The 9492-nt window shown below is 37.9% G+C and overlaps 1 protein-coding gene across 1 annotated transcript; it reads right to left on the minus strand.

Moving 5' to 3' along the window:
* Positions 1-441: 441 nt before the first annotated feature.
* On the minus strand, positions 442-4336 carry LOC148730213 (uncharacterized). The gene is made up of 5 exons (XM_088762239.1): positions 3518-4336; positions 2247-2291; positions 1725-1772; positions 1184-1321; positions 442-637 (listed from the first exon to the last, which is right to left on the minus strand). The coding sequence occupies exons 1-4, from the start codon at positions 3597-3599 to the stop codon at positions 1194-1196; spliced, it is 303 nt and encodes a 100-aa protein (XP_088618365.1). The 5' UTR covers positions 3600-4336; the 3' UTR covers positions 442-637; positions 1184-1193.
* Positions 4337-9492: the final 5156 nt, after the last annotated feature.

Consider the following 9492-nt stretch of genomic DNA (forward strand, 5'->3'; position numbering starts at 1 on the left):
ACTACAAGAAAAGGTGACTGAAGCGTAACACTTTCTGGGTAACCAAATCAATTCTCATACAGCTTGTCAACTAATTAGAATTCCCCGCAATGACACGGATGAAAGGCACCGGCCTCGCTAACAGGAGGAGTTCTTAGGGTTCGCTTGAGCTCTCCTTATCGAAGAGAATTCGAAAGTTATTATTTGTTGTCTCATTTTGTACGTAATTTATGATATACAGGTATTCATACCCCAAATGACACTCTAGTGTGTGACCTCCCCCCCCCCCTCCCCCACACCTCTCATGACTTTGCTGGATATTTTGCTTATTGCTTGTCTGATTAAATGCCGAACATGCAGTTTGGCAGGTCATTATCGGTCTACTATTAAAGGTACTTCGAGAAACTTACAACGTGGTGGCGATAAACAAAAAAAAATTGAGAAAGAAAATTCCCACAGTCATCTTGATTGAAATAACACACTTTTAATGTTCTTCTTCATTGAAAATCTCTAGATCTACAGCCATCAAACAAACTAACGAAAAACAAGAAATGAAAACACAAAAAATTCGACTACAATTACGTTGGTGCTAAGTGCATGGCGACTCCCTCTGAAAAGCAACTTAAAGTCAGGCTGAAACTGTCCACGTAAATTGCACCTGATGGAGAAAACAAAGGAAATGAGCATTGCAGAGCAAAGGACGGTAACAATTATAGACAGCGAAGAATATATGAAGTGAGAGAACTTATCCCTCAAAAATACCCCTCTTCTAGTAAAAACGTTTTTAAGTCCAATTTTAATACGTGTTCCTGCGGCGCGACTAATTTGAGATTAACAGCTGATTGGCTAATGGTTCTACGGTTTGTGGTGTTCTATATATATATTTAGGCTTGTATCCCATACACTCCCATCAGTGACCAAGACAGAATTTCTCCTTACAACATCAATACTATATCAAGCAGACAAGTAATGAGAATAGAGGAAAATATCAATTAAGGATCATGAGTTGATCCAATAACAAATTCTCCAAACTAACATCATAAGAATTGTATGGCAGACAGTAAGGAGAATAACTAATGAGATCAAACTAACATCATAAGAATTGTATGGCAGACAGTCAGGAGAGTTACTGATTAGATCTTGGGAGTTCATGGGATACATGTCACTTTGTTCAAACTTCAGTTTAAGGGAAAGCTCTCTTTACCTTATATATTTCACTTGGAAATACAGTTGTCATCATTGCATCGTCCGCTGGTACCACAACCCCAAGCAAGGCAATAGTCACGCCTGTAGGTACAATAGCATCCAGGACCTAGCGACTTGCAGTTAGGGCAAATGCTGGCTGAAATAGGAACACAGAAACAAATAATTGATATGGAGATAAAAGTCTTCGTAATGTGTTTGTTAATTATATTGATTTACTGAATGACTGACCGCTGACTCACTGAATGAATGATTGATTGGCTGACTGACAAACTGACTAATAGATATTGATTGATCAATGACGAGATTCATCGATTGATTGATTGAACCGTAGCAGCTACAGCAGCCATCAGATTAAGGAGCCGAAGATAGTTTTCAAGACATACGAGCAAACTTCCTGAGGCGCAGGAAAACGGAAGTGAACAATTCATGACTAGTTTTAGCCTTTCACCTCATTGGTGAAGTAAGTTTTATAGACAAATCGCCGATTGTAGAAAATCAAGACTAACAAAGTAAAGCTAGGTAGAGTCTGTACAACTTACGTTCACCGCGTTTCCAAACAGATCCGTCCATTTGAATTTCATTTAACTCTGAAAAGTCATACATAGGTAGGAGAATAAATAGTGAACAAATAATGAAAGAGAGTGGGGTTCAATTTGATGCGAAATCAGACGCAGCGTGGGTTGATTTGAAATCACAAGTACTTTAATGAAGGATTTTGGGGATCACGTGTTTTTCAGGTGAACCAGAGGAGTGATCCGTCTTCGCCAACAGAGTTTAAAGAGGGGGGAGGGGGGGGGGACTATAGAAAATTGACTTCCAATCAACTGCCAACAAGAAAGGATCACAAGAGTAAAAAAAGAACGGAGGGGGGGGGGGGAATTTTATCGTGACACAACCAAAATCTTCTAATCCCCTCTTAGGCGCAAAATAATGAACGGTCCCTTCGTTTATTTTTTGGAACACAATTACACTTGATAGGAATTTTTCCCACTTGCCAGGTTTCGCTCTACTTAAAATACTCGACTAGAATGGGTTCAATTCACATCAACGGACTGATTTACCTGAGATATCCCTTTCCGTTTGCTCCAGAAGGCTTCTTATTTCATCTTAAAACGGAAAATCAAAATCAGTGGAATCAAAAGGCAATCATTTTTATCTCAAACCATTCATGATGCATGTGTAGTAACAGTGTGATATATGAAGAGTATAACACATTTTTAGGAACTATGCGTCGATCACTTCTAAACTTCAAAATCCCCCCTCTCCTCCCCGGGAAATTCCTAAGTATTTACATTTTTGAAGATTGGCTCGTTTAAATTCCCCGGCGCTCTTCAGTCCAAAATTGCTTTCAATGCCCCACCCAATGATTTTGTGTGAAACCACCGAATGCTGTAGAATTTAGAAAAATTACATATTAGTTGTTGATACTGCTGTTTTGTTTTTGGCTTGTTGCTCACTCAGAGACCATTACAATATTTAATTTTTTGGAAATTTTACGAAGCCTGGTTTAAGACTCCTCGGGAATAGTTTTCTACCTGTAAATGATAACAAATCAAATCAAATCCCAGCAACAACTGAAAAAAAATTACAATAAAATAATTTGCTCTTAGCCGTCATTCGAAGGTAAGTTAGATCTACTTCGAAAATGTACACCATCGAAATGGTGGTGGCCAATCGATTTGTTTTCCTTGGATCGATTTTGAGCGCGCGCAAAACGTCTCAACTCACAAAAAAATTGAAAAACAAGTCAAGGCAATCATTTTCATCACAAAACATTCACGCATGTCTGGTAACTGTGTGATAAATGAAGAGTAGTAGGAATCATTTTGTGCGCCTAATCATGTCAAGAAAAAAAGGCGCCGAAACCCCTGCGATTGCGCGCGCGCGCGCAAAATGTCTCAACTCGAAAGAAAAAACACAATCATGACATTAAGAGAAATTATTTGATCGTCGTTAACGTTATTTCGAGACAATTTTAACATCTACGTCAAAATACAAACTAAGAAAATGGATAAGAGTGGTGAGTTTTTCCTCTTCTTCAACTAACTTGAAGCGCGCCAAAACGGTCTCAGCCTATGTTAGCCAAATATCGGTAGGATAAAGAAAAATAAGAGTAGAAATGCAGGCTTTACTTTTTTTCTTCGGATTTTAACACTAGTCAAAATTGTATCTTCAAAACCTTCATAGAGTGCCAAAATATTTGGAACCTTTTAACTTTTTTCGAACTTTAAGTCTACTGATCGAAAGGCGTCAACTCGGCTGATTATGCGCGCTGGGTGAGGATCTATAAATATATCTACCACTTTGCCAACTCGAAATAAAATGTTCTTACCTTCAGTCTCACGAAGTAGTGGCACTCTAGCGGCCGAGCAGACGCTAACGAGAAGAACTAAGGCAAGGACGAAGTCGTTCATCTTTTCTGCAGAATAATCGTGCGACCAGAAGATCAAACGCGAGGAGACTCTTCTTCACCAAAGTCGAAGTGAAAACTGAGCTAGCTCTTTTTTCCTGAACTTATTTATGTACGTTTTGAAAATAAATTTTTTATTAAAAAATAATCATGCTTTTGTCTAAGTTTAGCGGACTGCAACCAAACCTTATTCTTTTATTCTTCGTACTCCTGCAAGAAATGACCGCCATTTTTACTCACAAGTGTGCACAGCCAGTTTTATTTCTTAAAGATATTTGACATCGATTTACGTCAGTGTAAATAGTCTTGTTAAAAATCCGACATTTCTTTGTAAATTTTGAGGAATGCGTATAGGAAAATAAAACGTTTACGCGGAAAACTATGATAAGCCTAATTGTGATATTAATGGCGCGATATGTTTGCCGAGCATTTGTAGTATAAAAGACATCCTCAAGGGAAAAAAATCATTTCCATGCACTTTCTGCTCGTTTGGTAGATCGCGACTAATCCACAATCTTTTTATTCTTTGCACGGTTCAGCGAGCAAAGCGCGCCATTTCTATCCATCGGTGCGTCTAAACCAGTTTTGTCACTCATATACTCTTCTGCTTTTTATCAAATCTAGTTTTTAATAATCTGATACATATTACTCATCCAGCATGAGGTAAACCCAGCTAGTTTAGAAAAATATAGAAAGTTATCCGCAATTTTGAACCACCAAGGTATTGCGTGCTACTACATAATGTTTTTGATATTGACTAGTCGTGTATAACACCATTGTAATGTAAAGGATACCCTAATTAAAAATCTTTATTTAGCAATAATTTCCATAAAATTCTTTACTATACAAAATATTAACAGCGTAAAAAACGATCCAAAATAACTCACTTACGGCTCACATCTACTCCTTTTTTTTTGTCAAAGCGTCTGGAAAACTATAAATAACGGAGTCATATCTGAACAGATTCAAAGTCTAATAATCTTATAAGTAAAAGCATATGTAAAACTATACAGAAAAGGGAAAGGGATGTCAGAAAAAAAAGGGATGTCGGAAAAAAAGGGATGTCATTGTACTATTGTTCTGGTGTAGCCGACTGCGACTAATCGCTTTTTTTTAATGTGTGCACGTACTGACTACCAAAGCCCCCTTTTTTAATCGATTTGTGCCTCTCACCAGTTTCGCTTTGTAATGACTATTTTGTGTCGATTTAGATGTTGTTGCCTATTCGGACCTGTTCGAAGACATGATATTAATCATCTATTTAGTATGAAGGTGTATTCAAACTTAGAAACGAAATCAGTCTAGTTAAAGACTACCCAATTTCTATAACATAATTACTATCGTTATGAATGGTCGCACTCATCTACAGACTACATACTCTGACCTGCTTCCAATTATTGTGGAACCGGTCCGCAATAGACTTACCGTATCCGTCTTGACACCTCTACAAACTTAATAACTTAAAGAAACAATGGCTAGTTCGTGTATTTTTCATTTCACGGGCGGTATGTTGACGTTTTGCGTAGTAACTTTCAAAAACCAGAAACCTGATGTGGTTAGGCGGGAAATTTATTATTTTCAAACTATCGCGCCCAAAGTAAATAATATTCATCTAGTTTCAACTGCCAAGGTCAGACATAGATTTTTTTTCGAAGCATCTCAGTGGGCTAGAATATTAAACTCATGAATGTAATTGATAAATCGCGCGCTTTTACTAATCCAGCTTTTTACAGTACGGATCACGGTAAAACGGAACTAAGAAAAAAGGCTATAAAATTTAAAATATGAATAAGTTATTCATGGGCTTTTTCGGAGATTTAGCGTCTCGCTCCATTTATTTGTTTGCATTCAGTGTCACCTGCTTTGTGTTCATATTTTATCCTTCTCTACCCACCGTCGTTAATGATACTTTGCGAACTTAGGGGGTAGGGGAAGTATCCCTACCCCCTCACAAGAAGGAACTACTGTGAGTCGTTAGTGGCGTTCTCATTACGTCATGGCGCGGTCATAATGGTTACCAAAACAACAGAATGGCGGCCAAGTCAGCGCTTTTGAACTTGAATTTTTTTCAGGTGTAAATCATCTTTTCTTCTCCGATATATTTAAAGTACTGTATTAATACAGTAATGTAGTCTTTATGCTTGTCTGTTCTGAATCCAAATGTTAACGAAGAAACATCAACTTTTCCCTCAAAATCCTTTTTGTCATTTGTCAATTTTCAAAAACAGATTGGAAAAATGGAAATTCACACTGTTCGCTTTTAACTGAGTATGCCCGCTATTATCTCGTTGCAACTGAGTGCATGTTGAAAGATTCCGTAGTTCAACTTATTTGAGAAATTATGCATTCCTTGCTTTCAACAGTAAAACCCCGCTAACACGGACAGTATCCGATTTCCATCGAGTTTGATCCCATTTTTTTATAATTTACTATGAGCTAACTCACAGTATAGCTACTTTCCCTGGAAGGGATGCCAGTCCAGAACACTTTAAATCCCCCTCCTCCTTCCCCCCCCCCCCCCCTTAGCATTTAATCAGGTTCCCTGATAGTTTTGTCCATTACCCATTTACACACCTGGGTGGGGAGAGGAACTGTGAGTGCACACTGCATCTTGTCTTTGAACAAAACACAAAAGCCCCATCAGGGCTTTCAAACCCTTTACCCCCTTAGATCAGCTTTCAAACTCTCCATATCCCACTCTGTATATTTTCTTTGTTATTGACAAGGAGAATTTGTTAAACAATCAAATCTTCTTAGGTTGGCAATGATTTCTTTCATTCTCATGATCTTCATGAAACATCTAGCAGGATTTTTGTAGGAAGAAATTGTAGGCTGGTCACTCAAAGGGTTTCAAGGCCACTTCTAAACACAGATTCCACTTTCTTAACTGTTAGGACCACCACATTTCTCTCATGGGTGTTCACCCATTACTTGCTTTCTCATTAGGCTCCAAACTTCAATTTGTTCTCGCAGTTGTGGGCAATCTATAAACAAGTACCTTTCTACTACTAACGGTGCATGACCTCTTTTCCCTTTATTTCCATGACACTTCCGTGATAAGACTTCATTACTCTAACATATTTCTAGGATCTAAAACCACACAGCCCCCTTTAAAATTTTTCACCTCTCTGTCCACACTCCTTCTGCTGAGTCCAGTAACCCTACTAAAACCTTTTAAAAGTACCCCTACCTCTCTGTCATGTACCCAAACCTCAGTACCTCTTTTAGTGATACATGCTTTTTTCATTTGCTTCGCCTTTGCAAATAAACTGCATATTTCACCATCTACTCTGAAAAAAGGTGCTGGCTATTCCGAATCATTGTGGTTCAGTTTTCAGCATGGAAGCACAGCACTGATGGAGATAAAACTTTTTTGTGCTGTCCACTTTGTACTTTAGTACAGTAACTCAAAAATCTTTTCGACATCACTGAGGTCATCACTTGGCCGCGTGTAAATATCAATTTTACCTTTGAGTGTTAATAATAGTTCTCACTCGTTTGCCTCTCTTTAATTGTGAGAGGTATAATTAACTCGTATACACCACAGTGTACAAATAATGTTCTGCTTATTCTTAGAGCTACTGACTACATATTTAAACCAAAGAGAATGTTAAAACACATTTTAAGAACAAAAAATGCTGAGAACACCAGCTCGTAGTTTATCAGTTAATCTATTTGCAGTTCTGACATTGCCTTAATAACTTGATATGATATGTACACACGGATATAAAACACTGTTTTCTTATAGAGCGCATTTCTACTAATTAACCCCTCCTAAAACCAAAGGCAAATGCGCAACTGCTGATCATCCAGAAGTTTTAACTATCCCTTTACGCCCTAACATCAGTATGCATATTCTCCTTACTGATCTCTATAGGTATTGTAATTTTATGATTAAAGGCAAAGCGGAAACCTATAACAATCTTCAACTAAGTAGGCTGATTATTAAAAAGTTAGGTAGTGGCACTTCTACAATCCCGTTTTGCAAAAAACCGCCAGTGCTCAATTCCAAGAAAGAGAAAAAAGATGAGTCAATTTGCTCGTTTGTAAGAAAATGCCGAATTTCTTCTGGTAAGCTCCGAAGATGGAGAAAAAGCCGCAATTTTTAATGTGTGTGCGCTAGTTATCTGTCAAGTTCTTTACAGGAAGGGTGTGTCATGCAATACTATGGCATGTCTTTCAATCAGTACCATTAGGAACAGCTGGAGTGGCGACATTCGGGAACAGTTTTTCTCGAAGGGGGAGGGACAAGGTAGATGACTATCTGATAAAAAAAAAAAATACAAAAAAAATACTCCGTGGATTTTGTTCCGTTAACCTCCGTGTTTGATCAAAACTTCCCTGTCTTAGGGTTATCCTGGTTCAAAAAGATCTCAGAAATTACTACTCCTTGGAGAGGAAATAGACTTGAATAATACCCCAAAAAACTGCAAGGTTTTTAATTCGAACCGAAGATCTGGTGATACAACCTTGTGTATTTCTGTATTTCTCCATTTCCCTCCGACCCCCCCATAGTTGCCCTGTACCCCCCACTGGACGAATGTTCTTATTTAAGCGCCTTTAGGCAAAATCTAAAGCAGTCTTAAAGGTTGAGTAAAGCTTTAATCGTCTTTAATTGTCAAATAAAATATCCGAAAGCTAACTCTAACCTTTAATGAATCTTTAATTGAACATAAGTTTAACTTAAGTAGCGCAAATCTTTCAGTATCCTTTAAATGGTTTCTTTTTTGGCACAAAAGAGGGTGTTTCATTAAAATACATTTAATTTGACTTTAAGGCGAGATTAAAATGAGTATAGCTGTTCTGACATCTTTAATTCATGCATTAAAGATAGTCTCATTGTAATCTGAACTGTCAACAGAAAATTCATCACAAATCAGCCAACACTTACACTGATGAGCCAGAAGAGCAAATTTTGTTCTACGTGCAGCAACGTGAGCTCACAATTCTTTCTGGGGTTGAAACATCTTATTGAAAGTGACGGTTTCCCTCCTTGCATGGAGTGCGATGACAAGAAAGGAAATGTTTTCTGCGCGCGCTATAATGGCTTCGAATCACGTTCAACTTTCGAAAGGCATAAGCGGAAAGGTAACGGAAAGAAATTAACAGATACTTTCGTGGCGACTTCAAATTCCCGTGATTTCACGAAATTTCAAGCTCACCCGACTATGAAGGTTAGTTAATTTGAATATAAAAAAGTCACGTGTATGTATTTCTACATATCTACATATATCTTTACGTCTTTAATTATTGCATGAGAACATAACTGCTATTGAACGTTGCTTGAGACGATTAACATTGAAACTTCCTCGCACTCAATCCCTGAAGATTTTTTGAGGTCGGAGTTGTCTACTGCCTGTGGGGGCATGGACGCCTCATTGAGAAAGTACCTTCGTAGACTATTGCGGCAAGTTTGTAATGTTTCTGGTTCATATTATTTGCCTTTGTTTTCTTTTGTCGTGTGGCTTATTTCTTTCTCCGTATTAAATGTAAGGCTTACAATCTTTCTCCTTTCCAGGAATATTGATTGAAAAGCCCGAGGTTTGAATCCTCACATGCGTCTACCCAGAACTTTGTCTTTCTTCTCTGCTATAAGAACGTTTGGTAGCGATGTTAAATAAGTTGAGGTTTGAATCATCACAAAGGTCCACACAAATTTCTTCCTCTGCCCAGCTGATAGAGCAGATGTTCCTTATGAATATTGACCCAGCTCTTACTTTTTTTTGTCTTCCAGCTGATAAGGTGATGCGCAATTTTTCTGAGATAATTGATTTTTGACTGATATGATATAAACAATTAGTTCTCGTGGCCCCTCTCAAGTTAAGCTCCAGTCACCATTCTGTTCTGCAAATGCCATAATTTTTTAATGTTGTTCAGTTAAAAAGCAGATACTCTCC

This window comes from Stylophora pistillata, chromosome 5, assembly GCF_964205215.1.
Source record: "Stylophora pistillata chromosome 5, jaStyPist1.2, whole genome shotgun sequence".
Taxonomy (NCBI): domain Eukaryota; kingdom Metazoa; phylum Cnidaria; class Anthozoa; order Scleractinia; family Pocilloporidae; genus Stylophora; species Stylophora pistillata.

Excerpts from the sequence above, each read along its gene's own strand:
- LOC148730213 (XM_088762239.1), bottom strand. The coding sequence starts at position 3,599 with ATGAACGACTTCGTCCTTGCCTTAGTTCTTCTCGTTAGCGTCTGCTCG. Across the intron at positions 2,292-3,517 it reads ACTACTTCGTGAGACTGAAG|ATGAAATAAGAAGCCTTCTG; the intron begins GTAAGAACATTT and ends TTCCGTTTTAAG. Across the intron at positions 1,773-2,246 it reads AACGGAAAGGGATATCTCAG|AGTTAAATGAAATTCAAATG; the intron begins GTAAATCAGTCC and ends ATGACTTTTCAG.